This window comes from Betta splendens, chromosome 13 (assembly GCF_900634795.4).
Source record: "Betta splendens chromosome 13, fBetSpl5.4, whole genome shotgun sequence".
Taxonomy (NCBI): domain Eukaryota; kingdom Metazoa; phylum Chordata; class Actinopteri; order Anabantiformes; family Osphronemidae; genus Betta; species Betta splendens.
The window spans coordinates 6,782,172-6,809,182 of NC_040893.2; the positions used below are offsets into that span (position 1 = coordinate 6,782,172).

A 27,011-nucleotide genomic window follows, 5' to 3' on the forward strand; every position below is an offset into this window, starting at 1 on the left:
AGCCTGGGAGCTGCCGTAAAGATATTACACATTTATGTGTTTGTACTTCTTCCCCCACTCCCACTATTCTTATACTGTAGGTTCAATTATCTGGGAAGGACATTAGACTAATGCGACCTTTAAATTACCGTTTTGCTCCTCTATGGATATCACAATATTAAACAAAACCCGAACATTCCTACTTATGTTCTTACATCAGCAATAACTGAGTGAAACTAATTATAGAAAACTCTCTCCAAGAATTTACTTTTTGTAAGTAAGTCGGCAACGTTGTCAAGCTACAGTAGTTGTACTGTTAGATTCAGAAATCAGTTTTAGGGCATGAGATACAGATGCATCTGCCAAAATCATGTAACCATGGTCGTAGCTTACAGTACTGTGTTTCTGTGAATATACTGTAGAGGTCTGCTAAAGCGACACATGCATACGCAAACAACACCTTAAGGTTGACTCACCTCACGACTCAGTCTGTTTATTTAAAGATTTATTTTGAGAAAGAAAAAAAAAGTTCTTCAACATGATTATTAGTTATTATTATAAAGTATCTAAATACAGGCAACTGAGGTATATATCTGTCTTTCTACAGGTGGAGTGTGTGTGTGTATGTGTTTGTGTGAAAGAAAGAAAGAAAGAAAGAAAGAAAGAAAGAAAGAAAGAAAGAAAGAAAGAAAGAAAGAAAGAAAGAAAGAAAGAAAGAAAGAAAGAAAGAAAGAAAGAAAGAAAGAAAGAAAGAAAGAAAGAAAGAAAGAAAGAAATTGCCTCTTTGCAGGCAATACTAAAAAAGGCAATATGCTCCACAATTAACAACCTTGTGTCATCGACCTTTGTTTCACTCAATGTAAAAAATGCATTAATTGACCTGTAATTAACCTTCTGAATCCACAAATTGCAAGCAACATTCATTACTATCCCAGTTTTTGATAAATATTTCTTTGAATGTAAATAAATGTTGATAAAATACAGTCATATTAGTCGAATCACTAAACCCAAGAACCACACACCTACTGTAAGAGTTGGTGCAGGACCAGTTTAACTTTCATCTCACGCTTAATGTAAAGACTGAAGCGAAGAGAAACAGCGGGCAACACTTTCTAAATGCAGCCAAAAAAGTTGTTTAATCCATAGAAAGCCTGAGGTGTAAGGACCACACTTCCTAGTGTCTCGTCACGGTTCAGTTGCCAGGCATCCAGCAGAGAGTCCACGGATGTGTTGTGACACTTTTTTTTCTGTACTGATTGAACAAATGGGATATAATGTGATAATTAGTGATTTTACACAGTAGGCATTGTTTTTCCTTTGTTCACAATCAGGCCAGCTGTTTCCATTTACTGTGGCGAGCTGGGTTAACTTGGCTTCTTCTTCTAGTCTGGTATTGATCTTGTTTTTATCCAACAAGGAAAAGAAGAGAAGCTTTTTTTTTGATGATACAACTTGGGTTTTGTTCTCCCACACACACATATGCACTCGCACAAAGTAGCACAACAGACCATATAATCCGTACCAGCTTCACAGTAGGCAGTGATCTGAAAACAGGAAAATCATAGAGACATACATTCATGTAGAAACACACAGGAGGTTGTGTTAACATATAAAAAAGGCGATTGTCAGCTTGATGATTCATGACCAGTTGTCATCTTAAAGGCAGTAACTTCATTTTGGTTCAGTTTCCCGCTCAGTTAATAAAGAACAGCCATCTGTTGCCTGCAGTTAATGTTACCATTAAATATAGAGCACTGCTGTGTGATATTTGTTGACGGTTAAATACTACTGGTCTATTCAACAAAACAAGTTTAGATTTTGTGTAATAATTGACCTTGATCTAGCGAGTACATTACAATTAAATGGTAATGAAGGCTGAAACAGCTGAGGTTTTATAAGAGGCATAACTCAGTCCCACATACATACTTGTTCAGCCATGTTATGTGTGTGAGTGTGGGTGGGTGGGTGGTGTATTCATTTGCCAGTGGGTTTGAGCACATTTGTCTGTCTGTCCCTCGCTTGACTGAAACACGCATAAACACTGTCAGACTTACAACTAACATGGAAACTAACATGGGAACGAAAAAAAAACAAAACAAAAGCAGTGATTGTATCCAGTGAGGAGCAGAGAAATCAGGCAACGGAGGAGTCGAAGGGATGGTTCCCCGTCGGTTTGCAGGGCCAGAGTCCGGGGTGGGCTCGAAGGAGGCGCACACTGCAGTGTCGCGCCGCCAGTTCTGGACAGAGAGTCAAGGGGAGCTTTTGCTTCCCTGCAGTCGCCCACCAACGCTCCGGCAGTCAGAGGGGAGGGGTAGTGGAGGGGGAACGGGTAGGACCCACAGTGGAAACAGTCTCCATCCTGGGTAACTGCAGATCACCACACGCGACACACGTTGTCAGGGCTCATGTAGCTGCTTTTGTTGCAGCTGAATGCTTTGGCAAATTCTGGAAAATTCTGAAGGGATCCCAGCACCCTGTCATGGACATAGTGGAGAATGATGCTGTGTGAGAAGCTTAACATTGGACTTTAAGGTGCCTTTTGTGTCATGATTTCAGGGCTTTACCTGAATTTTCCTGGACTGTGAACATCTACTTTGATTGAATTAACAGCTTGTTCTGGTCGTTGGGTTCCACACCACACCTGATAAAGGCAAGATATTTTACATATGATTTTCTCACAATATTTGTCTACTCCTTCCATCCTTCCTTCCTTTCTTCCATCCATCCATCCATCCATCCATCCATCCATCCATCCATCCATCCACACACTACCTGAGCAAAGTTGAGGAAAAACAGCTGATCATGGGAAAGGTCAATGCCAGGCAGTGGTGGCTCCTCTCCGTGCTCTTTTACATAGTTCCTGTAGGCCTGCAGTAGTAAAGATATATACATATTAAAATTGTATCCCTAAACCACCAGGATAATATGTATGTTTAAACAGATAATGAACCAACAATAATAAGGTAAAAATAAGGTAAAGCATTTGTTTCACTGTATCCTATGTGAAGATCAACAAAACCTACAATGTTTTTTGTTGGAATCCCTGGGCTGGCCCACTCTCACCCCTACAGCCCCAATCATCTAATTCAGTTCACCGTCAACACGTCACCTGACCCAGCTTCGTCTATGCTTTCACAACTCTTACTTTGAACCATACTGTACCTGTATGCTCATCCATAACAACAGGTGAGAGTGATTTGCAAAAGCCTCCACTGCTGGGTTCTTGTTGTGTCTTAATTCCAGCAGCCCATGCTTTGTGTTAAAACCTTCTCAGTGACACAATGTACAGTAGTCTTTGTAAGTCAGTCGTGCATTGCGAAAGAGTCTGAGTTGGTAACTAAAAGAAAGAACGCTGTCTTAACTAGGAATAAGAGTGCTGTGTTAACTAAAGGTAGAAGTCTTGTGTTAACTATGAGAAGCAAGGTTCTGTGTGAACCAAAAGCAAAGTCCTGTGTTTATTAATGTCTATTATAAGTGTGTTAGGCCCAGTGGTAAATCCTGTGCTATTGTTTAAAGTCTAAGTCCTGTGTTAAGTCTGAGTAGTGAATTGAAGTGTGTTTGCCCATCCTCCGGTTCTCTTTGAGTCCACAATACACTTTAAACCAGGTCGTCCATTTTGCGGTAGACCCAACAGTTTCTGCATTTTCCCAAAACTGCTCATACAGTAGTTACCAAACAATTGACACAATCAGCTCTAACATCATGTTTCACCCTGTTCTGTTTACTGTAGTTAATGAGTGAGTCAGTCATCTGATCCAGATGACATGTCTGTTCCAGTTAAAAAGCCACTGACGACAACAACAGGCTGAAACCTGCACAGCGGGGTTCTTGAATCAAGCTCTCTCGTGTGATTCAGCCAGTTACCTGATATGCCTGTCGTATCCCTCCGTTATCAGCGATATTCTCTCCGAGGGTGTTGTTACCGTTTAACTAGAGAACGGACGTAAGGAGAAAGAACATAAAAATTGGAAAGGGGACAGAGAACGGCTCAGATACAATGCTTCAGAATATGAGAAATGATATGATAATATTCCCAGGGGTTGAAAAAATCACCAGTTCAAAGCAACGGGACTCAGCAGAAGAGACAGAAAGAGGGAGAGGGATTGATATGTCAACACAAAACAATAAGACATTTGATGATGAGTCTGCAAAGCGCACAATAGTATATGAAATTCTATGACTGGAAGGAAGGACATTGTCTACCAGGACATACATGAAGTCCATTTGCCAGGTCCCAGGAGAAGTTGCCATACTGGTCCACGATGCACTTCGACAGCTCCAAAAACCTCTGCGTGGAGTCCGGTGTCCACCAGTCCTTCAGGTCACCATCCTTATCATAATTCCTGCCTGTAACAGAGGCCAGATGCATTGGAGGGTGATTGGTTAGTGCTACTGTAAATGAATATTTCCCTTACATTCACATTGTGTGTTTCTTGGAGACTTCATATAAAAAAAAACTTCCACATTACAAACCCAAGTTAGGATGGTAAAAAACGCTCCCAGTCATTCTGCACAAACCTTTTTCTCAAGTGGCACCAGTTACAGAACGGGAATTATTTCCATCCCCAAACCAATACAAGCTGCCAAAACCGACTTAGGGAGGAACAAAGGGTGGAAACGCATACCGTTGTCATCAAAGCCATGTGTGATCTCATGGCCGATCACCATGCCGATGCCACCGTAGTTGAGAGATTTAGTCTGGCCTTTGCTGAAAAAAGGCGGCTGGAGGATCCCTGCAGGGAACACTGACACCGGGAGAAGCTGAGTTCATCTCTACAGTGCGAAAATGGAAAACGATTGCTTGCTACCAAACGTGCAAATGTATAAATACCTATTTGGTTTTTGCTGGATGAGTAGAAGGCGTTGACAACAGCAGCTCCTGTCACCCACCTGCGTAACAAGAAGAACAGTGGAGCGCAGCACAATCCACAGGCGCTAATGTATTGTAAATTAACCTGTGGGTAATAATAACCCAGCTAATATTAGCATTAGGACTGTGCTCAGTGAGAGGGTGAGTAGGAGTTTGTGTGGGAAGCCACTGTGCTAAATGCAAGACTGTATGTCACACCTTTAGTAGCATTACAAATTCAGTCCTTTACTACTGCTGATTTTCTGCACATCTGGAGAAAGTCAGCTGCTCCAAGCAATGATGTGACCCCTTAACCCTCACTCTCGGGGAATCTTACTCCTCTTTGTTGACTTTGACTCTGAGTTTTCGTAGGCGCTTCTTCTGCACATGCTCCAGGTTCTGTAGGATGTTTTCAAAGTACTCCTCTGCACTGTAGTTCAGCTAACGCCAACACACAGCCGAAGAAGCAAGGGGATTAGCAGTGATGAGAGCTATCAACGCCCGTTCATATATTCTCGCCAAGATGTTTTCACAGAACTGATACGCAGGTACAATGAACCCATTTTCTTCCTTGCCACGTTAACTGAACAAAAAAAAAAAAAAGAAATGCTGGCACCATTTCAAACACTCACATCTTTGTACTCATTGTTGAGGTACTCATCCACCATAATGTTGTCGGAATAGCCGATCCTCTGCCGAATAGCTCGAGCCTACAGAAAAGCAGCAGAAAAGAAAACAGTCATCACAGATACTCTCATATTATTGTAAAGAACACTGCAGCAGTCACTCAGCTACAGCCAGCACCTTCTCCTCAGCTGCTTTCCTGGTCTGTGCATCCATCCAGGTCAGGTCATGGAGGTTACTGATGAACACTTCCCGGATGTCTTTAATCATCTCCTCCATCTGTTGCACGCGTACACAAATGCACACACACACACACACACACACCACAGGGAAGGACAACAGCCACGCATAACTCACAAGGCAAAAGTGTTAGGTACAAATATTTGTGTATTATATCACACCAAATAGTTTATGAATAGTTTATAATATACTTTATGTTATACTTATACAGTATTCACACTTTTTTGCAGCGAGAAAAATATGCTGTACTGCAAACAGATGCAGATGATGTTCTATTTGCATATTTTTATTATTGTCATTAAATATTAAAGCATGTATCAGTTGTGGGTTCGATTTTCTGTTGCTGAGGTTATCACCAGCCTTACAAAGGACTAACAGACTTCTGTGGGAACCTGTGGAGGCCGTTTAACATTTCCATAATCCATCGCTCTTGTGTTACAATATTTACAAGCACGTGCCTGCACACAGCGAGACAGACGGCCCGACGCCACCGCGACGGCACCGTGTTGTGCAGAGCGTACGGCTCCATGGACGCAGGACAGTTAAAAGTCTTTTGTCGAGCACTGAAAACACCAAAGAATGAAAGCAACATGGGAGGAAGAACTTGACAACAACGTTTGCTCCTCCAGATCCGCCTGACCACAGCCAGCTGACGGAGGCATTCCAGTGTCCCATCACATCAACAGGCTCCTCGCTAACACTCTGCACAGTCACTTGAGCAACACGCTGCGGTTCGCCACAAGCCAGCAGGGACCATACTAATGAGACTTTTCCGAAAACCTTTACCCAAGCTGCATGTGTTTGCTGTTTGCATGTGAAGGCCTGAATGGTGAAGGTTACGGTTCTCCCTCAAGGGCACTGCTGATCAATTTGATTTCATATAATCTGTAAAATGATGTAAATAAAAGCTTATAGGCAACAAACCAGATCGTGTGCATATGTACTGTAATGGAGTAGAGCCTGCTTTTACTGACCAAGACCATATCTGAAATATATCTCTGGCTGCAACACTGGTATGTGAGTGCAACATGTGGCCAACTGCAGGTCAGAGCACACGTCCTGCAATGAGTACGGCAGGGCTGTGAACCGCTAGATGCCTGTAGAATTGTTCCTCTTTTCTCTGTTATCTGAGACGATTTATATGCTGCTCAAAGAAAATGAAGGGACACGTGACCATTAAAGTAAAACACAAGAGCGGCTGAGCTTCTTCTTGTCGCTAATGGTGGCACGAGGCAGCCCAATTATTTTGCACAGATTCTCCATGATGGCACTTCCACATGTGCAGTGGCAGGAAACTTCGCTGCGCCCCTCTGCACAGGAGAAGATACCAGGAGACGCAGCATGAGCACTGGACTGAGCTGCTCCCTGCCCTTATGTGATCCTAGACGGCTTGAAGTTTAATAAAAATCCATACTTGATTCCCTGCTCCCTGGCTTTTCTTTCTGGGTCGATGGTAAAAAAGCGAGGGGAGTGTAATTGTCACCACGACCGACAGTGTGAGAAAATATGCAGCGACTGTGTAAGAATATGCATGAGCATGCACGTGCGCGAGCACAAATGAACGCTGGGGTGTGACCAGGGGAGAGTGACAGTAACGTAAACTGACGGCATAAGGGCATAAAACAGGGGAAAACTAGAATAAATCAAAATCCAGGCGAGGAGTGTGGAAGATAAATGAGCCAACATCAGGACAAGAAAGGAGGATCAGTGTAAGAGCAGTAACACCATGGGCTGCAGTACAGGTGCACATGTATCTGTCCAAACTGAAGCAGACTCCAGGAGAGTGGCACAGGACCCCTTTACTATGACCTGTGCTCATAGAACTGGAGATCCAACACTGGGTGTTGTTCTGGCAGAAAGTTCCTACTGAGCACATGTGACAGATGGAAAACAATCTGGAGACGTCTCTTGATTGTTACGCTGTCGAAAACATCCTCAAACATGATTTTGATCATCGCGTTTGACGGCGAGCACGCGATAGGAAGACTTCACGGCATAGCCAGCAGGGTTCTCTCAGGGCTCGATGATGCACAGAAGGAATTGCACAGAAAGTATTGGTTATTTAAAGGCTGTTGTTGCCGCGTCCTGCACACCAGCCCTGTCTGCCACGCAGTGAATCTTATCAGAAAATTAATTTTGAGAGAAGGCAGAAGGAAGCCAACGATGTCCCCCACTGTCACCAATACCACGCCAAACACTAACGACAGCTGAACCCCAGCCTGCGTTGGGCACGACAGCACCGGGGAAGCCACCGCTCTTCAAAAAGAAAATTGCTGCCTGTCTACAGTTCGGCCTGAGGCCACGTGAACAAGACAGAATCTTAACGGAAGGCAACTTGGTGGCAGCATTATGTTTTGGGGCCGGCTTGGCCTGCCGTCATTGGTGGAGCCAAGTAAGTGCGTTAACAAGCAGATTGTGCAGGAAACCGTCAAGGTAGGCAGCCCAACACTGAAACCCAGCAGCAAACGGCACCATAGCTACAGTAGCTTAGAACATGCATAAAGCAGATGCACAGTATGCACAGAGGTTCTGTATATATACAGCACTGTGTATATACACGCACTCTTACATGCCCCACGCTGCCTTGCGCATATGCAAACACATGCAGGCGCGTTTGTACAGTGCGCCATGAACGCCACATGCTGGAGTAGGCGCCGATCCAGAGGATGACAGTGTGTGAGACACTGCATTACGACAGACACACACTGACGCGCACGCAGAAAAGTACGCACACACACACACGCGCGCACACACGCGCGCACACACGCGAACACGCCTGACAGTCGAGATTCACGGCGCGGGCGGCGTGGGCACAATAACAAGGCGACTTTGTTCAGTCGCTTTCAATGGGTGCGAGGGGGGGGGGGAATAAGACACAGCACTGTGGTGCAGACACAAAACACAAAGGTGACAAAACACTCTGAGTAAGAGACGAAAATACGCCCGAGTGGGACGTGGCTGACAGTATGTATGGAAAACTGAATGCATTAACGAGAAATACAGAAATAACTCGGCCTTGATCTTATTAGTAGCGCTCCGTGAAGTCCACTCCGCTCTCCACTGACCAGTTCCTTGCTCTTTTCAGAGAACGCCTCCTGCACATACAGTCGTCCCACGGCGTTGTCCATGTTGTTGTTGACGTAAAGGGCACACTGCCGCCACACGGCTGCCTCTGATGTCGTCCCAGACAGAGCCTGCAGGGAGAGCGACCGCAGATCAATTATACATGCAGGAAAAAACGCTCAGCACTCCGCTTAAAGAGCCTCATGGCCATTCTTTAGTTTGCGCCTTCATTATGCATCAGCATTACACAGAGGACTGGACGTAAGTGATAGGGCAGGAGGGAGATGATTAGATTAGGAAGAGCATTAGGATTAGGGTTTTAACGTGCAAACATATACAGTAGTGGTAATTGAGCGTGGCTTTGTAAAAGGCTGCAGTATAAACCACTGAAGGCGTCTTGTACTCGCCAAAGTAACAACAGGTTTATTTTGAGAAATACTAGCACGGCAGCTGTGTCATCCACTCAGGTGACATTCGTGCTCCACAGAAGCTGAACCTTCGGCTAACTTGACTTTTCATCTTGGGGAGAAATTTGCAAAGCTTTTTGCAAATCTTATCAGATTCCTGGCAGCGTACCATGCGGAAGGCTTTCCTGGTGTCCCTGTAAGCTCTGCTCAGACCCACGACCATGTGCATGGCGAAGCGCCACACCATGTAGTTCTGTAGGTCCCTGCGAGGAGAGGAAGAAGAAGAAGAATGTAAAGTGGATGCATGCTTTGGCACTCGCAGCTACGACAGAGGAGTAATGAGAGCAGCTGTTTTCACTGCATGTTGTCCGCGCTTGCTGTCATCCCCACAAAACACGCGCACACACACACACACACACACACACACACACACTCCATGGAAGTGAAGACCTCCATTGACATAATGTCTTCCCTACGTTTAACCCTTGCTCTAATCAGAACCAAGCCTCCATTCTAACCTTAGTGAGGACTGGCCAAAATGTCCTCACCTGTGGACACACACACACACACACACACACACACACACACACACGCACACACACACACACACACACACACACACACACACACACACACACACACACACACACACACACACACACACACACACACACACACCTCTTTGTGTATTTGGCCAAGACGAGGTTGAGTCTTCTGTAATAGTTGGGGGAGTAGTTTATGACCTTCTCTGTGTCCGGAACGCTGACGTTTACTGTGTCCATGATCTTAGCTGTGAAGTAACTCCAGTTAAACACCTTTAAATAAGAAAAGTAGTTATGAGGAAATGAAAGGAAAGTAAAAAGGCAAAGTCTTACAAATAGTTTTTATTCTTTTTTTACCTTTGAATCAACCTCGAGCGTGAAGTTGGCGTTGAGGTCTCCCAGTTCCATCTTGTTGTAAAGCAGCACTGGGTTGTTGCGGTCTTCTGGAGTATCGGTCGCCTTGGAGAGAGCGACACAGAGACGTTGAACCCGACACATGCGTACAATTGTAGCAAGCGGTGAGTGGTCCAGCAGCAGAAAACATATTTGACTCTCCTGAGACTCCGGGTCTGTAAATGTCAGAGCCTGCACGCTTGGGCTGCCTTGTAAAAGAACCGCAGTCTAGCAGAGGGGAAGCGGAGGGCGGCGGCGAGCAGAACAGAGTGGCACAGAATGACAAACGTGGACGGGGAAACCTGTTGATATCTGAGAAGAGTTCTTTTGTAGGGATCAGGCTGGATAACAGCTTGTTTTACACAGCAGCTGCTCCCGACTGGAGCCACAAATACAGAGATGGATGAGAGAGTTTGGGGCGACAAACGGGGGAGTAGGAGGTCACGCTGTCAGAAGTTGCTGTCTCACAATATCCTCCTGTCGTATGAAGCTGAGATGGAAGATTGTGAGACCTTGAAGATTCTGTCATTTTCTTCACAAAGCCTCACTTTTAGAAACGACGGGACGCTGTTGGCCGACGCGGACTATTCAGACATCTGACGGGAAAACGGTAGATGTCAGGGCACGCTTACGTTCGCGATGTCCCTCTCCAGGTCCAGAATCCGTGTCACCTCCTCCCTGATGCGAGTTTCGTTGATGGCCAGTCCCCGGTCAGAGCGGATCAGCTTGGCCAGGTCGATCATGAACTGCTCGTAGGCCCGGCACGCCTGTGAGAAACACGTTAACCTCATGTTACGAAGGGATTTTAATTTACAAAGTGACAAAGAAGCAGAGATGACAGCTCGCACACACACATGCACACACACACACACACACACACAGTCAGCTCCAGGGGCCACAGGCTAAGTGCAGTTAAGTGGTGCTTTCTGCATATCAATCAAACATTCATGGCAAAGTGTAGTAAAGTAAACCTGAGCACACGCTCTCACACAAACACACACACACACACACACACACGGACATCTGGTCTGAATTGAGACACACACACAACTAGATCTGTTTTGCTTTGCCTCTTTGATTTTAATCATCACTTGGTGCCTCAGAGCACATTATTGTATATGGAATACACACAAGCTCATAAAACTCATAAGCATACAAATAAATCCCAGACGAGCCAGGTACTGGATGCCCTCATGATGTGAGGGGTCAGGTTCCCTGGAGCAAACTCCAGGAGACGTGAAATCCAGACTTGTGACCACAGTCTGAGTCAGTGCTAAATAAACACGTTAATTGAGCACTGGTTGAAAGGCAAGCGTGTGTAACTGTAACTCACCTCTGCATATGGTCCAGTGCAGGCATAGTAATCCCTGGACAAGAGGCCGAGACTCGTCTGCTGGTCAAACTGGCAACGGAAACAAAAAATAATGGCTTAGAACAGACTTGATTTGCAGTGCGGCTATTTTTTAAAGCGCGTGTGCATGTATGGGGGGGGGGGGGGGTGTTCTAGCTACAGTGCAGTCGCACACCTACATGAATGATGTGTGAATTGGAGTCTCTGTCATCAGTGCCAACAAAAAAGTTAACCAAGAGCAGAGTTCCGTATTTCTCATTCAGCCTGGCAATGAGGTCCTCCAGCCTCCACGTAGTACCTGAACGACAGAGACGGAACGAGCAGTGAGAAAAGGCGGCAGATGTCCATTCCAGCTTGCATGTGGATAAAAGGTACACCACCGTAGGTGATTTCCCAGTTGTCAACGGCAATGGGCCATTCAAACACATCTGGCAGCATGTCGAGCAAGGGAGCTCCTCCTCTGAGCTCAATTAAACCTTCAGACACAAACAAGGGAAGAGAAATTAACTCAACACCTTAATTTGAACTTGTATGACGGGTTATTACTTTAAATGCTAGAACAAACCTAGTTGAAAGAATGTAATTCTTTAAAGTTATTATTGTAATTATGATGTTTATTCATCTGAATGACCAGAATTAAAATTTTGCAGGTCATTGCAGGTTATACACTGCACATTGACAGAATATTATTTTCCACAGACAGCAGATGATGCAGTGAGGAATTGTGTGTTGACATGTGACGCCAACTGACTCACTCTCATTGGTACAGGACTTGTAAAGGACCTTAGCTTTGGTGAGAGCGCTGGCTTCCCCCTCCACCGTCTTCTCGAGAACACCTACAAACAGAAAAGAGAAACACTTCCATAACCTGAGGAGGCATGAGCGCACATGTGGCAGCGAGGGCAGAGGGAGAGGAGACGAGAAGGGCGGAAACACCCGCAGGTACATACAAGAGTTTGCAGCATTTTGTGGTTTGAAAACAGAATCCAGCTGTGGCCCAGCTGCATTTAATCATGTTAATTAAGCCGTGTTGTCTGTCCCTATGTCCGACAGTGCTTTTAAACAGAACATAATAACTTCAAGCGCACTTGATAGTAGCCAGGGAACAAGAGGAAAAATGTTAATGTGCGGTGAATGTATTTAAAATGGAAATGTGCAAAGCTGACGATGATGAGTAGCCCTGGTTTGGTTTGGTTTGGTTTGGTTTGGTGAGGGGGCAGCACGGTGGTGGGGTGGGTAGCACTGTCGCCTCACAGCAAGAAGGTTCTGGGTTCGATTCCCGGAGGCGGCCCTGCTGCCTTTCTGTGTTTCCGTGGGTTCTCTCCGGGTTCTCCGGCTTCCTCCCACAGTCCAAAGACGTGCATTAGGTTGATTGGCTTCTCTCCATTGCCCGTAGGTGTGAGTGTGTGAGTGAATGGTTGTCTGTCTATGTGTTGCCCTGTGATGGACTGGCGACCTGTCCAGGGTGTACCCTGCCTCTCGCCCGTAGCCAGCTGGGATAGGCTCCAGCACCCCCGTGACCCCGCACTAGGGAGTAAGCGGTTTGGTGAGGATGAATGAAGATGGATGAATACTAAAGTTCCCCTCAACTATTGCTTGAGAAATAGATGCCAGAGCGACACAGTATGGAGATTAAATGACAAACTACCACTTCACAGCTGCAGGTGTGGCCAGAAAGGGGCCATTTGAAAGCAGGAGTGAACGTTTTCATTGCCTTTTCAACACCTGTCGCGGGCACACGGCTGTCAGTTACTGTGCGCCAGCCTACGGCTACGTAGTGTTCCTAGCTGGACAGCTAATCAAATGGGTTTTACTGCTGTGGTGGTTAAACTGAGGGCGAGGAGAACAGGGCCGACATCACGCTTCTCCTTTGCTCCCCTCAAGGCACCGAGTTACATATTGTAGCTTTAAAGCGGGGGCGCTCCTGCAGGACCCGCCGTCGCTTATTGCCAGCAATAACCACGAGCGTGAGCTCAAATAAATGTTCTCAGCTCATCTACGTTCAATCTGACACCCACACTGTCATCTAGGTGTTTGTGGAAACGACCGCTGCTGTAAATGTAATGTTGTGACAGCGTTAGACGATCCGGGGCCTCTGTCTTCAACAGGTACAGTATCTCGAGTCTCAGGTTTTGCTTTGTCACGCAGTACTATAAAACTAAACTGTGCCTGAACTGTGGCCCCCATGAAAGACCTCTCGGGCTTTGTCACAAACTTTACTGCAGCATTTCAGGGACGCATTTGGGGAACAGGGCTCATTTTTCAGGAAATACTTCAGAGCGAGTTTGTTCTATCATGAACTGAAACCTTAAATCTTGACTGGGACTCCTCAGGAAGCTGGTTCCTGCAAAAACAATACTGTACTGTATAATGTGCTTTCTATTTTCTTCATCCCAAATAATTGTTTATTACTTCTGTGTTTTCTCTTATCATTGAAATTTCAAAAGCATGTGTCATTATACAGTGAGCAATGTGATATAAATGTCATGTAAAGTGACATTATTCAAACAGAATGTATGCAAATTGCTACTTGCTATGTTAATTTTGAAGGAAGGCATAATCGGCCTCTTTAAACTACATGAAAGCAGTAATGAAGTGTGACAAGCAACTTTCCTTAGAAACACTATTTCATTTCTGTTTTGTGGAATTTCATTTGTATTTAAGTAGGAGATGTGCTCTGAATTCCTTATCGTGTGTTAGCCTATGCGTTTCAGAACTGCATTTTACTACAGAAGGGGGCCAAGGAGCCGCTGGGGCCCCACTCGGGCCCCTACTGCTGAAACTGGCAGCTTTTTGGGCACAGTTGTCATAATTTTCATGGAGAAATAAGATTGTTGCACAACATTGAGACTGAACAGAAATTGTCATCTCTTATCCAACAGTAAGGAAAAAAGGCAACTGGAATACTCAACATAACTGAGGCTGTTTGTTTCTATATCTGCCTCTTAGAGCATTTTTTTTCTTCTCCTGTGTCGAATCAATAATGAACCATGCATTTAGATAATGGAAAAACAAACCAAACAAGAGATGATTAAAATGTATTGGACTAATACTAGTTTAAAGAAACCCAACCATGAGCTGCCGCTGATACATGTGAATGTGAATCCCAGCTTCCATTCAGACAAGTCAGTTAATTCAGGCTGTGTCTGCTGCTCAACCACCCTCTGCCTGCAAGAATCTAAAAACTATGGTAAGCAAAATTTACAAATAAGACCTTGACGGGAGAGAGGTTAACATAAAATCCAGCATAAGAACTAGGCAACAAAACACAAACACAAGACTAAGTAAAAGGAAAAAAGAAAGCTTTTTGGAAACAGGTGCTGCAGACTAATGCATTCAAATCAAACTCTCCAGCTTCAATTAGCAAAGGTTTTTTGAATGTCTGTGTTAAAGCAACTGTATTGAAAATGTCTGAATAGATCTAAAAAAATGAATTCAAGACAGAATGTAACAAGGACAAAGAGGGGACAAGTCCAAACTTTACACACAGGCTAAAACATCCATTACCCTCATAAAATCACATTATTGCTTTTCTCTCTTTATTTAATCTAACTTTTAGGATTTATAATAAAAAAGCCAGGACACAGAATGGCAGTTTGTGAACTTTGGATGCTGGTGGGTGGATTGTTCTGTAGCATGACACTCTCTCTCTCTTTCTTTGGATCAATACAGAAAAAAAGGACAAGTTTTAAATTACTCAAGCAGCTGACAGGAAATTCTCCCCAGAGTCCAACAAGACATCACTCGTGTCACACTGAGTCAGGATGAAAAGCTAAAGATGAGGAGAATTAAATTTTTTTGCAACTTCCTGACACACCAGTCAGCAAAGAGACAGGTAGATATGGCAGTTTATCCCTTCCTTTAATCTCCTATTTCATTTATTGTCAAGCACGCTCATGGTGTCTTATCTGACATTACACCTAAATACCTTGCTCTGCTCCTGCGTGATTAATGGAAACTCCTCTCTACTCTCTTTCATTCATCCTGATAGTTTTTCAGTTGAATCCAATATAGAATCATTGTGTATTTTTTTAAATAATTCCATTCATTCTGTTTCAGTTCATTCTCTTATTTCACCGCTTGCTCAACTGCTTTTCATTTCCGCCTCTTCCTCTCTTTTATTTCTCCAATCCTGCGATTTTCTCATTATCAGGTGTGAACTATTTATGTGCTCATTTAATCTTAATGAAGTCCTGAGATAGGGACCCTTCACAGGGCGCTTCCTGCAAAAGGGCACAGATCATGTGTGTGTGATTGGATTACTGACTGCCTGGTGCTAATGTTTAACCAGAGCAAAGGCTTACCTCTCAATCACACACACACACACACACACACACACACACACACACACACACACACACACACACACACACACACACACACACACACACACACACATAAACGCAGACAGATTCCACGTAGCTCTCTCGCCCCATGTCTGTGCGTGCTTGGATTTATTTGAGAATGGATTTTGTGCCACCTGATGTTTGTGCAAGACATCTCTTCAATTTGAAGCAAACTACTCAGCATGATACAGAATCCAAATTTGGAGTTTTTCTTCGCTGCAGTGACATTTGATTCGTTACTTTCTCCTATTGCACAAAGCCTGGCACTTATAACGGTTGCTAGATTTTTTTTTTTTTCTAGATTTATATTTAGTCATTGTGTATATTTATGTGTAGAGGGTAAATAATGGCAGGCAGGGAACCTTAGGTCCAGCTGCCACAACATGATTTGCCAGAATGCTCATAAAGATACTGAATAGAAAAGTTCAACTTTTTTAAGTTATTCTCGGGACCCCAAGTGTTTCTAGTCTCATGAATTTCGTGAATACATTTTAAGGTAAACTTTAAAATAAGAAAAAACTTCCGGACTCGGGGGCTCCACACTCTTCGCAGCTATGGTGTCAGATGAAATAACTGTAATCATCAGATGTCAGCTGATTGCGCGTACCGCTGCTAGTCAGTATTCACGGCCGAGCCCAGAACCCCTGGAGCGTTTCATCTGGAGGCATAGTGATAGTTTAATACAGGAAATTAAATTCCATTCGCACATCCAGTATGTACTCACCCATCCAGAACCAGAGCGAGCAAAGTAGAAAGCTGTAAAGTAAAGTACCTTTAATGCACAGGTTGCAAATGCACATGTGCACCAATTAAATGACTTTTCAACTTAACCTGGCTTTCAGACAGATTTGTCCATTCGAACCAATAAAAAATCAATTTGGTCATTTACTTAGCACCACACTGTCAGTCAGCGTAATGGCCCTTGCCTAGTCAACGCGTACATAAAAGATCTGTGTGCTCTGTTCCAGTGAGGCGGCTAAAAGGGCAGATTATTGCCTTGGAGGAGGTCTAAGCCTCTGCTGGTAGTCACAGGCATCCTAGCTGGCAGAAACATATTCAATTCATGATTTTCTACCCAATGTGTTTTTGTTGGCCAAGGGCTGCGGCATTGAAATTCACATTATTTGACTTGAACGCCAAAATCTTTCTTTGATATGTTTATGAGAAATATAATATTTGTGCTGAGGAGCAGGGGTTCTGACTGGAATCTCGATACCAGCCGCGGTCACAAGAGCAAAGTATTTATCTCAAGTTTTCTGTGCGGCTCCGTGGGGGGTGCTTCTAAGCACTGGGCAAACTGTGACAGCCAGTGTCGCTCTTACTGTTCTGGTGTCACCGTTATCTCGGGAAAAAGCCTCGGCACTCTCAGCGATGCAAAGGAACATAAGCTGCCTCGTACATTGTGTGTGCGGCTCGCTCGCCCGCCCGCCCTCTGTCTCTCTGGCTGTCTCTCTCTCTCTCTTCCTTTGCAGGAAGATTTGGACCTGACGGCGCACGGGAAGCACCTCGTGTAATCCAGCGGAGCAGCTCTGTGCTCGCACTCATAAGAGTCACGTGCACGTGCTCGCGCACGGACGGACAAACACACACGGGGCTTAGCTCGGAGATGACTACCTCATGCTGTTTCACATTTCCTGACCTATCCTCAAAGGTTTTCTCGATATACCATCCTCCTCTGACTTCAGATACCTCCACCTCAAAGCGATCCTCCTGGTTTGTGTGTATCTTGCCCCACATGTCTCCCATCAGTCTCCTTTTGTCTTTCTTTCCACCTTCATCTCAGGCTTTTGCTTAAAAACCCGTCCTGCCAGTTGTACGCTGCCTCCACGTCCGACACAAACTGGTGAGTAATTAAAATGCTCACACTCAGTTGGGCAATGGTTGCACAGTGTGCTACACCTGGTTAAAGGGAAGTGGAAAACTGCACACTGTGGTGGACATAACCAGGATAAAAATCCTGCTATTATGAATCATTTATGGCCTTTTTCTGCAGCGGAGAACGATCCAAGGCATTTTCAATCTCTTCACACATACACGTGCACGCACACTGTTTGTACTGTTGCCTAAGGTGCTGCGGAGGCCAGGTGTTTCAAGCCTCGGGGTCGGAGGTCACCTGTTTGATGTCACTTCCAGAGTAGAGGTCACCACGCTGCCAGGTCTCACACCTCGATTGGTAAGAAACTCCCGGAGCCTCTCGGCTGCTAACGTAAGTGTTGAAAACGACAGAATGCGCACGTGCGTGGAGCTGATGCAAGCGTAGGCTTGGGTACACAGAACTTTCCTCCCTCTAAAGCTCGCACGGATGCAGATGCAAAGCGAAACCTGAGCATGTGTGCGTTCAGTACAGTCTGGGACATTCCAGCTCTGACTGCAGAACCAGAGAGCGGGAAAGAATGAGCACGGTGCTCGTGACAGTTGGTGGAGACTTAAGCTGTTTAACAATTAGGACAAGTTCTGCGCGTGTTCTGTTCCTTTCAGTGGCAAACAAGGTGTTCAGAGTCAAAGCAATTAAGTCAAATATTCCTGGACCTTTGCACTTTGTTCATTAATCACACAACAGGATTGTTCTTTGTACAAAGGCAGTGAACACGGTTGACCTCTAACTAACTGCCCCAAAATAAATGAGAGGTTTTACAAAGTTAACAAACTTTTAGCTGTTGGCACACTCTCCACGTTGTTCAGACCTTACAATAGCAACTCTCATAATAGAACAAAATCTCATTCACACCCGCTGCAAGCACAGTATTGCCGTCAGGCTGCAGCAGGTGTGTGTGACACATCACATTAAATACCTGAACTGGCTGGAAGTTGTTTGAGTTTCGTAATAATCGAGAGAAATGCCATAAAATGTTATGAACCCTCTGGCTTTCACAAACCAAGAGAAGGATGCACAAAGCTAGTGAAGGCACTGAATGTTCGCAGAGCTTCCCAGCTGGAAGCAGGTTGAAAATGGAACAGTGGCCACACTGGGCAAAGAAGGAAGCTATTGAGGGCTGCGCCAGTATTGGTGAAGAGGCAGGTGGAGAAAAACCATTGAGCGACTGCAAAACACCTGCTGCAAGGAACGGTGTCAACAGTCTCTGAGGCTTCAGCTACAGGCTGATCCACCATGTACTGAAGAAGGGGATGAATATTTGATACTGCAGTACCGCAAAGATGTTGACTTTGTAACGTTAAAACTTTAAACATTAAATGTTCTGAATATTTTCTGTATGACTTTACATAACAAAAACAATTGATGAAAGAAATACAAAGAGGAGAAAGAAACAAGAGAACAAAAAAGCTTCAGTGCAGTGAAAAAGTGCTTTAATTTTATACAAAATCAAAGCCATTATCTCTGATATCACTGCACACGAGACAGAATTTCAATGACATATCTTTTGTAATTATACAACTCGGAATGAGTAAAGGTGCACCTTTGCCACCACAACCCCCTCAACTGAGCTCTAAACGATCGCTGCCTGCATTAAAAGCCATTTCTGAAACCTAATACATGCTTTATTGATCTGTAAAGGTGTTCATCAAAAACTTCTAATTTCTAACACAAAAAACCAGAAAGTTAGAAAGTTCTGTTCAAACATGGTTATTGTTGTGAAAGACTAAATAGAGAATTTGTTTAATTCTAAAGTGAAAAAAATCATCATTTCTATTTATTCAAATAAATTGATCTAATGACCGGACAACACCAGGGCAGTGTGGAAAGGGAGCAAAAGCGAAAACAAGCCCATCAGAAAAAGTGGCCCAACATGCAAGACTGTGTTTTTCATCGAGATTGGACAGATAAAGTGCTTGAGCCTGGTGCAAATTATCTCAGTCCACAAGAGAGCACTTTAAAGCCTGGGACCGGCGTCCCACTGAGGATTAATCTTTCTCACCTCTCTGACTCACTGCGTTCCCCCTGCAGCCACTCTGCGCTGTCTTTATTAGAGCTGAAGGTACGGCTATATAAATTGTAAATTTACGGTGGATGAAGCGTTTGGGTTTTGTCCGTGGAAGGTTTGTGCCCCTTGAAAGATTTAGCACCAGCTGCTCAATACTGCACCGGCATTCTCACACGAAACTTCAGGTGAAGTATGGCCCCTCACACACACACACACACACACAAACACACACACACGCGCGTGCATTTGCAACGTACGCTGGACCTTTATGCTTCAACAACACCACAAGGACACGCTAACGAGTCTAACAGGAAAACTTGCTAAAAGCTGCACCTGTGAGGGAGACGCGCGCCGCACACAGACTCGCAATTAGGATTTCTCTCACGACCGTGTGTTGACGTGTTTGAGCGCAGTCTGAAATGTCCACGCACACACACACACACACACACACACACACACACACACACACACACACACACACACACACACACACACACACACATACACACACACATGCATGCATAATACCAGCTCTGTTGACAAACTCTCAGCTCACATGCTAGGCAGCACCGAAGGCAAACTCCCGTGGCATCTGTGATATCTATGGAGCTGAAGTCCCTGAAGTAGAGTCCTCTTTAGCTCATACACTCCAGCAACTATTCAAGCTGTTCTCAATCCTCTTACAAAGCAAGTGGACCAGAAAAGACTCTCTGTTCTAGGGTGCTTTACAACTCCTGTCATAGACTAACTGCAGGATTATAACTCTAATGAGAACAGGCCAATGAGCCCCCACACTGGCCGTTCTGTGAGTGTGTGTGTGTGTGTGTGTGTGCGTGTAGGTGTTTGACCTTTGAGGATGACCTCCAGCTCGTCTCGCAGGATGTCAAAGGTGCTGTATCTGGAGCTGGTTTCTGGGATGATGTTCTTTTTAAGCCAGCCTCCACAGGCGTACTGGTAGAAGTTGTCGCAAGGATCCACGCTAGCGTCCATGTTCTCGATGAGGCGAGACGCTGCAGGGACGCAGGGGAAGCGGGGCGTGAGAACGGGAAGTACTTCCCAGGATGTAGCATAATGCAAGATATGATGTAGCGTGAAGGGAAAAGAAGCGACGTAACTACGAAACGAGATGCCGACAGTGCGTTCTGATAAAAAAAATATCACACGGGTTGTGAATGTTCAGCGTCAGGCTGCAACCAGCAACTGTGCTGAAACAGCTTGAAGGTAAAAGCATCCTCCTACCAGCTCCTTTTAAGTCTCCCAGCTGCTAAACTTCGCTTTCATATCGGCAATGTTTTTTCTTGTTTATTTGATCTGCACCAAAAGTGTAAAAAAGCGTCACGCTGCCTAGTTTTTTGGTGAAGGTCAGTCTTGTTGTCGTTGTGAGGTTGCCAGGCAACCTGATCCAAACTGTGCAGGAAGTCACTGCACATGGCCTGAACATAATTCAGCCCATAACCCGACAGCGACGAGGTGTCAGTTTCACGCATTGTGCATTGGTTGTGATTCGGTTACACACGCGCAACACAGTGAACTAACTTCGTTACCTGCGAACACTGAGTTCATCAAGAACATGAACACGAATTAGCTGAACTGTGTCTTCAAGCCGTGGATTGCTGCCAAAATGCTTTATGCTCTTCTAGCAGCAGGAAATAACTGTGCACTCAAAATCAAAAGTACATTCATTGCTAACTGTGAACCTGTGATAAAAAAAACACAGTTTGTCCCTCATTCGCCAAAAGAAAGCAGCACAGTGGCAGCACTTGGGTTCAGAGCGGGACCGGTACTGGAGACTTTTTCTTTTTTTTTTTTGAGCTGCAATTAAATTACATGAGGCTGCTGAGAGATCTCTTGTGACAAGGCTGTCTGTCAAACCTGACTGAATTGGGACATGGGGTCCTTAAGAATGCATCAGGAATGAATGAGCGTCTGTCTGTGGAAACGAGGGGCTGAGTAATAAATCTGTAATACACCACGACAATGCTTAGTACCACACATCATCATCATGTTGAACCTATCTATTAACTTATTAATTAAGACTCGTCAGGTCAATCAGTTACAGGTCGCCTGTGGTAATAGCGCCTCTGCTGACGAGGGCAGTTTCTGATCGTTCGATCAGTGGCCTGGTCACAGATGAAGTGGCTCAGATCCATTTACGGTGTCTGCTACGAAAGGATTCAAAAGCCTCCACAAAGAGACAATAAAGAGGAGACCCACACAAACAAACACACGATACTCACCTGACTGTGTGCAGTCAGCTGTGGTGCAGATTTCATCTAAAAGGAAATGCAAAACAAATCATCACTCGGGGGGATTTCCATCAGTCAGCGTGTCACTCCTTCACTCTCTGCCTCTTCTTTTCAGCTCCTTGTCATCTTTCTCACACAGATCAACAGACTGCTCAAAAGTGGTGCTTTCACTCTGTCAGCAATAATTCCAGACGTTCAGCTGTTAGTCAAGCTGAGTGTGACACCAGCTAACATAGTGGCAGGCCTCCACCTGACCCTAATTACGCTGCACTGCATGGTGTGTGAATGCACAGGAGATATGAACAGGTGAGAACACACGCACGCAAAATCACAGACGTTTCTCATTTTCCTGACACGACGGCTTACATATTTATCAAGCAGACTGCGAGCGATAATAATAGCTCAGCAAGCGCACACATGCCCACTCAACCTGCTGGGTGCGTATCGCTCAGGATAATTATGCCGAATTATCTGTCAGGACTCTTTCCTGTCTTCTGTTGACTCGCTGAACTTTGCCCTCGTGCCATTTGCGCCTCGTTAAATCGCAGCTCTAAGTTGTTGTCCCTATTGCTTTTATAGTAACGGCCTCTGACGAAACCCCTCTTACTGGAGTAGTTTGATTAATAAACTAAAGCAGGTTCAGCTAGTTTTAACATATAATATCATGAGAGAAGGGAGGAAGCGGGTGTCTGTTCTGTTTCACTCTGCTTGTTTTAAGCATTTTTTTTATAATGCAAATTAATGACACAACCTCACGAACACTTGAGTCCTCTTTCTGGCTCAGTGACTGGACTTGAAAAACACACAGCTTGAGTGTTTTCCATTAACCTGAACACATGCTGCTCTTCAGCAGGCTCCTTTGTGCCTAACCTTAACCCAGAACTCAGCTGAAGGTGATCGTCAGTGCACGTAGAGTTTACTCTCCTTTTCTTACTCCTTACTTAGCATTATGGCGACAAGAAGAACAAAAACATCCTTAATGCTCACTGGCCTTCTGACCTGTTTTTTGACACACATATTTTTCAGATACCTCTCTTTTTTCCGTGATCATCAAGAGTCCATTAGCCCGAGCTGCAGCACTCACCGGTCTTCTGTGTGGCGAAGAGGATGATGAGGGCAACGATGATGATGAAGAGCAAGGAGACGATGGTAATGAGGCCGATCTCCAGGGAGGTCCAGCGGGGCTTTTTAGCCGACTTGGGGGGGTTGGTCTCTGTCATTCTCAGGTCTCCTCCTTCAGCTGCTGCCTGTATCAACTCACCTGACCATTGGGAATAAAATAGATGCTCATGCAGACACTCCATGATACTTGATTGAGTGCTGCTTCTAAGACATGAGAATGATCTCACATCACTGTAGTGGAGCATTTATCTTGTTACTGGGAAAGTGACACTGACTTTGACATTTACATCTAAAGCTTTGCTGGTTTGACATCTGTCCATGAATACTGCATGTTTCTAAACATATCAATAATTAAAGACAGTGCTAAGCATTAATCAGTTCATTCACAAGCAGCAAAAGAAGCAAAAACCTCAAAGTCTTACTGTTCGCTACTGTCACGGTGTAATAAAATTGCCATATTATTTTCCATCAAGACAGTTTTGACATTATTAAAGCAAAAAATCCGTTGCCACTGCACATTCTTTGAGGTGTGAGCAGAATAAGAAAAATCATATTATAGTTGTAAGAAAAGAGTTAGTTTTAGAACAAAAGGTGAGAGCAATGGAGGTCCTTACCCTGTGGTGGCAATGAACTCAAGAAAAAAATAACAAAATAAAAGAAAGAAAAAGAAAGAAAGAATGAAACACGCTTCAGAGGAACAGAAAACAGGAGAGACCTTTCCGCTGCTCCCCACTACTCAGTGTTGTTTTCCTCGCCGGGGCCGGGTGGGAACTTTATAAAGTTCACGCAACGAGTAGTTAATCCTATCACTGAAGGCAATTAATCCTTAATCTCTTACCGCTGCCACACACACTCGCGCAGTGACGCTCTCTCTCACACACACACATATTAGCAGGCTGCTGTCATGAGACGCCAGCGCACATGGGTGGGTCTCTCTGCGTGCAGGCTGAGATGAGAGGGCTGCACCACTAAAGGACAAAGTCCCTTAGTTTCCTTTGAACAGCAGCCGTATACACACACACGCACACACACACACACCCACACACACACGCATATTACCAGTCCACCTGAATGTCAAATCCCCCTCAAATCAACACAACAGTCAAAGGTGCTGAACAGATGTCCCTTACTGTGACTAAAGCATGTATGACTTCATGAGTGGTCACAAGTCAAAGATAAAATCAAATAAGAAAATTAATGATTGAATAGCTATAAAGAGCAGATGACACTGATATGACACAAGTTCATTCAAAACTTCCTGCCAGTTGCAGGAGAGTCAACAAACATGCTCATTCTTATGGGTTGTGTTTTTTAGTATCAAACATTGTGACTGCAGCTTATTACAGTATAACAACGAGTTGAGACTCTGACACATGCCCAGAGGATGGAAGTGAGGAAGCACTGTCACACACAACGCTTACACTGTGGTTCCTTACATGACTCTGTGCATTTAAAGATGACAAAACCACTTGTGACAATGATGCATTTAAAGACCTGTTCTCCGAACGGGAGGAAAGGTGGTGGTACCTCTGTGATGTCTGAAAGGCGGCCTGTCCATTCTGCTGCTCTTCTCACCTACCCTGTTGAAGACGCTGTTTTTTGTCTTTCTTGGTTTTGTAACTTTTGATAATGTGGCTCTGATGTTTTCCCTGGGTACGTTTAAGCAAGCTACTGTACGTGCTGCCATGTCTGTACTTTTAAGATAATGGCTCATGAAAGGAATACCAAAAGTCAGAATGCTCTCTTTGTCTTTGCCTCCACTCGCCTGTCTGTCATGATATATATGAAACATTAACAGTCTTATGAGAGCTCACAAACTCCTTCAAAATTAAAGCCATCATTCACTGAGACACCTGAAAACACCCATGTGCCTGCACACACACACACACACACACACACACACACACACACACACACACACACACACACGTGTCGACATCAAACTATTTACACAAAGTCAAGTTTATTTACAACCTCCACCATGAGCATGTCATGGACCTGAGTTGCAATAAGTACAGGGATGTGGCCTACTTTGACTTAAAATAACATCCTCTCTGGGATATATTTGTTCAGTGCTGCACATTGAAGACTCCAGTGGCTTAAAAATATTTTTTGAAAGAGGGGACATTGTGCCCAAAGGTGCTTTGATCCAGCTAAAATCAATTCCACCTCTTAAATTGCTTTGCTAATTTGCTTTTTTTTTTGGTTGCCATATAAAAATAGGAAAAATTACTTTTTTAAAGGGATATGACACCAAATGTTTCTACTCGTACAGCTGTGCCTAAACTATAAAGTAATCTTATGGGATATTCAGCTCTAAGACAGTGATAGTGTTTTCGGATGGGACTGTGCATCCCGGTGTTAGAACTCTAATGATGAAAGTATTGAACGCAGTTATCGCGACCCGGTGAAACGCAGCTAAACGCGTCCGAGTCCCCCGATCTCCTGTTGCACGTCCGGAAATTAAAAAAAAGGGGGGGGGGGGGTCTGGCATAATCAACTGGTGCGCGCGTGCCGCCGCTGTCACACAAGTATAAAGCGCAAACACACAAATAAGACACACGCACACGCGCAGGCAGTAACGCAATATATTCCAAACCGCTTTATATGAAAAGCGCTCCATGGGAGCGCGAGCGACTTACCAGATGTGTCGGGGAATTTTCGGTCGATAATATATATGGGCATCACATCCAGAGATCAAGCATCCATTAAATCCACAAAGGGAGCGCGAAGTGCCGATCGAGCCGTTCCAGGCGATCTCTGTGCTCACCTTGGATTTCAACTAGACATGAAGCGATCCCGCCTCTCTCTCTTCTCCTTCTTCTTTTTCCTTTGCCTTTCTATTCTGGGAGCACTCGCGCACGGACTCTTCTCCACTACTGTACTGTACCACACATACCCAGCGAGGACCGCTGTAGTCAAATGATACATCAGACTCTCGCGCTGCGCAAGTGGTCAAGTGCGTTATCCACGGGAGGGAGATCCCATATTTATGCAGACACGAGGCAGTGAAGTACCCTCCTGAAGTTCCCCGTCGCTGCCTCCTCGGTCGGGGCGGTGTTTAGAAGTGACCCTGTCGCCGAATCCTAAATAGCTGCAGGGCGCAGTTTCAGGTGAACAGTGTGATTAGACGGTGCGTCGCGCTTACGCACAGAGCCGTCAACTGCGTTTTAAGGTTAGAATATGAATATTTATTGTTCAACCGCTTTTATAGTTTAATGGTAACCGTGTGAACTTAATGTGCACTGAAAGACTTAATAATGAATATTTATACATTTATAAAATATTTTTACCATATTTTTTCATTATTTTACAAAAAAGGCACTTAAAGCCCAGATTGAAGCCCACGTGTTTAACCTGACCCTCAACTCCAGGATTCGCCTCAGACGAGAGCATCTGCTGGTTTGAGCAGTTTGGGTGCAGGGCTGCGTTGTCACATCAACACTATAAAGGGAGACCAGAGTGTTGAATACATTTTCTTTTAAATACAAGCGGTGAAAATAGCTGAGCGAGCAGCATGACTCATCATTTCTCTCACCTTAATCTCTATCCCAACCCTGGGCTGGTTACAACAGTATATACGTGCATTAACTATTTAAAACACGTGTGGGAAGGGAAGCGCGCGGTGCCGTTTTAGAAAACATGTGAGTGTCTGTGTGAGGCTGCTTCACATTGAAATTCTCTGCATAGTGGTTAAGTCTAACCTTGACAAAAAAAAAAAAAAACTTGTTCCCAGTTCTCGCTCCTCAACATCTCATAACCTGTAAATGTCTGAATATTTACTGCTTGCCCTGCAGTAGGCTGGCATCCTGTTCAGGGCGTACCCTGCCTCCCGCCCTCAGCCTGCACAGGAATATGCGGTAGAAAATGGATGGATGGATGGATGGATGGATGGATGGATGTTTACTGCTTCACCAGTTCACATCACAGTGGTGTAAAAAGCCTCACATTAACTTATGGGCTCTAAG

At 44.7% G+C, this 27,011-nt stretch overlaps 1 protein-coding gene across 3 annotated transcripts; it reads right to left on the reverse strand.

Moving 5' to 3' along the window:
- Positions 1 to 651: 651 nt before the first annotated feature.
- LOC114868344 (neprilysin-like) lies at positions 652 to 26,147 on the reverse strand. Of its 3 annotated transcripts, XM_029171825.3 has the most exons (23): positions 25,686 to 26,147; positions 23,006 to 23,182; positions 21,913 to 21,948; positions 20,524 to 20,685; positions 12,204 to 12,284; positions 11,829 to 11,924; positions 11,628 to 11,746; positions 11,431 to 11,499; positions 10,730 to 10,864; positions 10,062 to 10,163; positions 9,841 to 9,977; positions 9,332 to 9,425; positions 8,758 to 8,886; positions 5,633 to 5,731; positions 5,461 to 5,538; positions 5,166 to 5,269; positions 4,811 to 4,869; positions 4,605 to 4,724; positions 4,193 to 4,326; positions 3,844 to 3,909; positions 2,752 to 2,847; positions 2,544 to 2,620; positions 652 to 2,453 (listed from the first exon to the last, which is right to left on the reverse strand). In XM_029171825.3, exons 1-23 carry the CDS (start codon positions 25,726 to 25,728, stop codon positions 2,354 to 2,356), a joined length of 2,313 nt encoding a protein of 770 aa, XP_029027658.1. In that variant the 5' UTR covers positions 25,729 to 26,147; the 3' UTR covers positions 652 to 2,353. The 3 variants fall into 3 exon arrangements, with proteins under 3 accessions (XP_029027658.1, XP_029027659.1, XP_029027660.1); XM_029171826.3 differs by lacking the exon at positions 11,431 to 11,499; XM_029171827.3 differs by lacking the exons at positions 21,913 to 21,948; positions 23,006 to 23,182; positions 25,686 to 26,147 and adding an exon at positions 20,915 to 21,047.
- Positions 26,148 to 27,011: the final 864 nt, after the last annotated feature.

What these genes read in the sequence shown, in the direction of transcription:
- LOC114868344 (XM_029171825.3), bottom strand. Translation starts at nt 25,728, where the DNA reads ATGCCCATATATATTATCGACCGAAAATTCCCCGACACATCTG. An exon ending in CAACTGGGAAATCACCTACG is followed by an intron (nt 11,747 to 11,828) that starts GTGGTGTACCTT and finishes TCTGTCGTTCAG; the next exon opens with GTACTACGTGGAGGCTGGAG. An exon ending in CCAATTCACACATCATTCAT is followed by an intron (nt 11,500 to 11,627) that starts GTAGGTGTGCGA and finishes TTCCGTTGCCAG; the next exon opens with TTTGACCAGCAGACGAGTCT.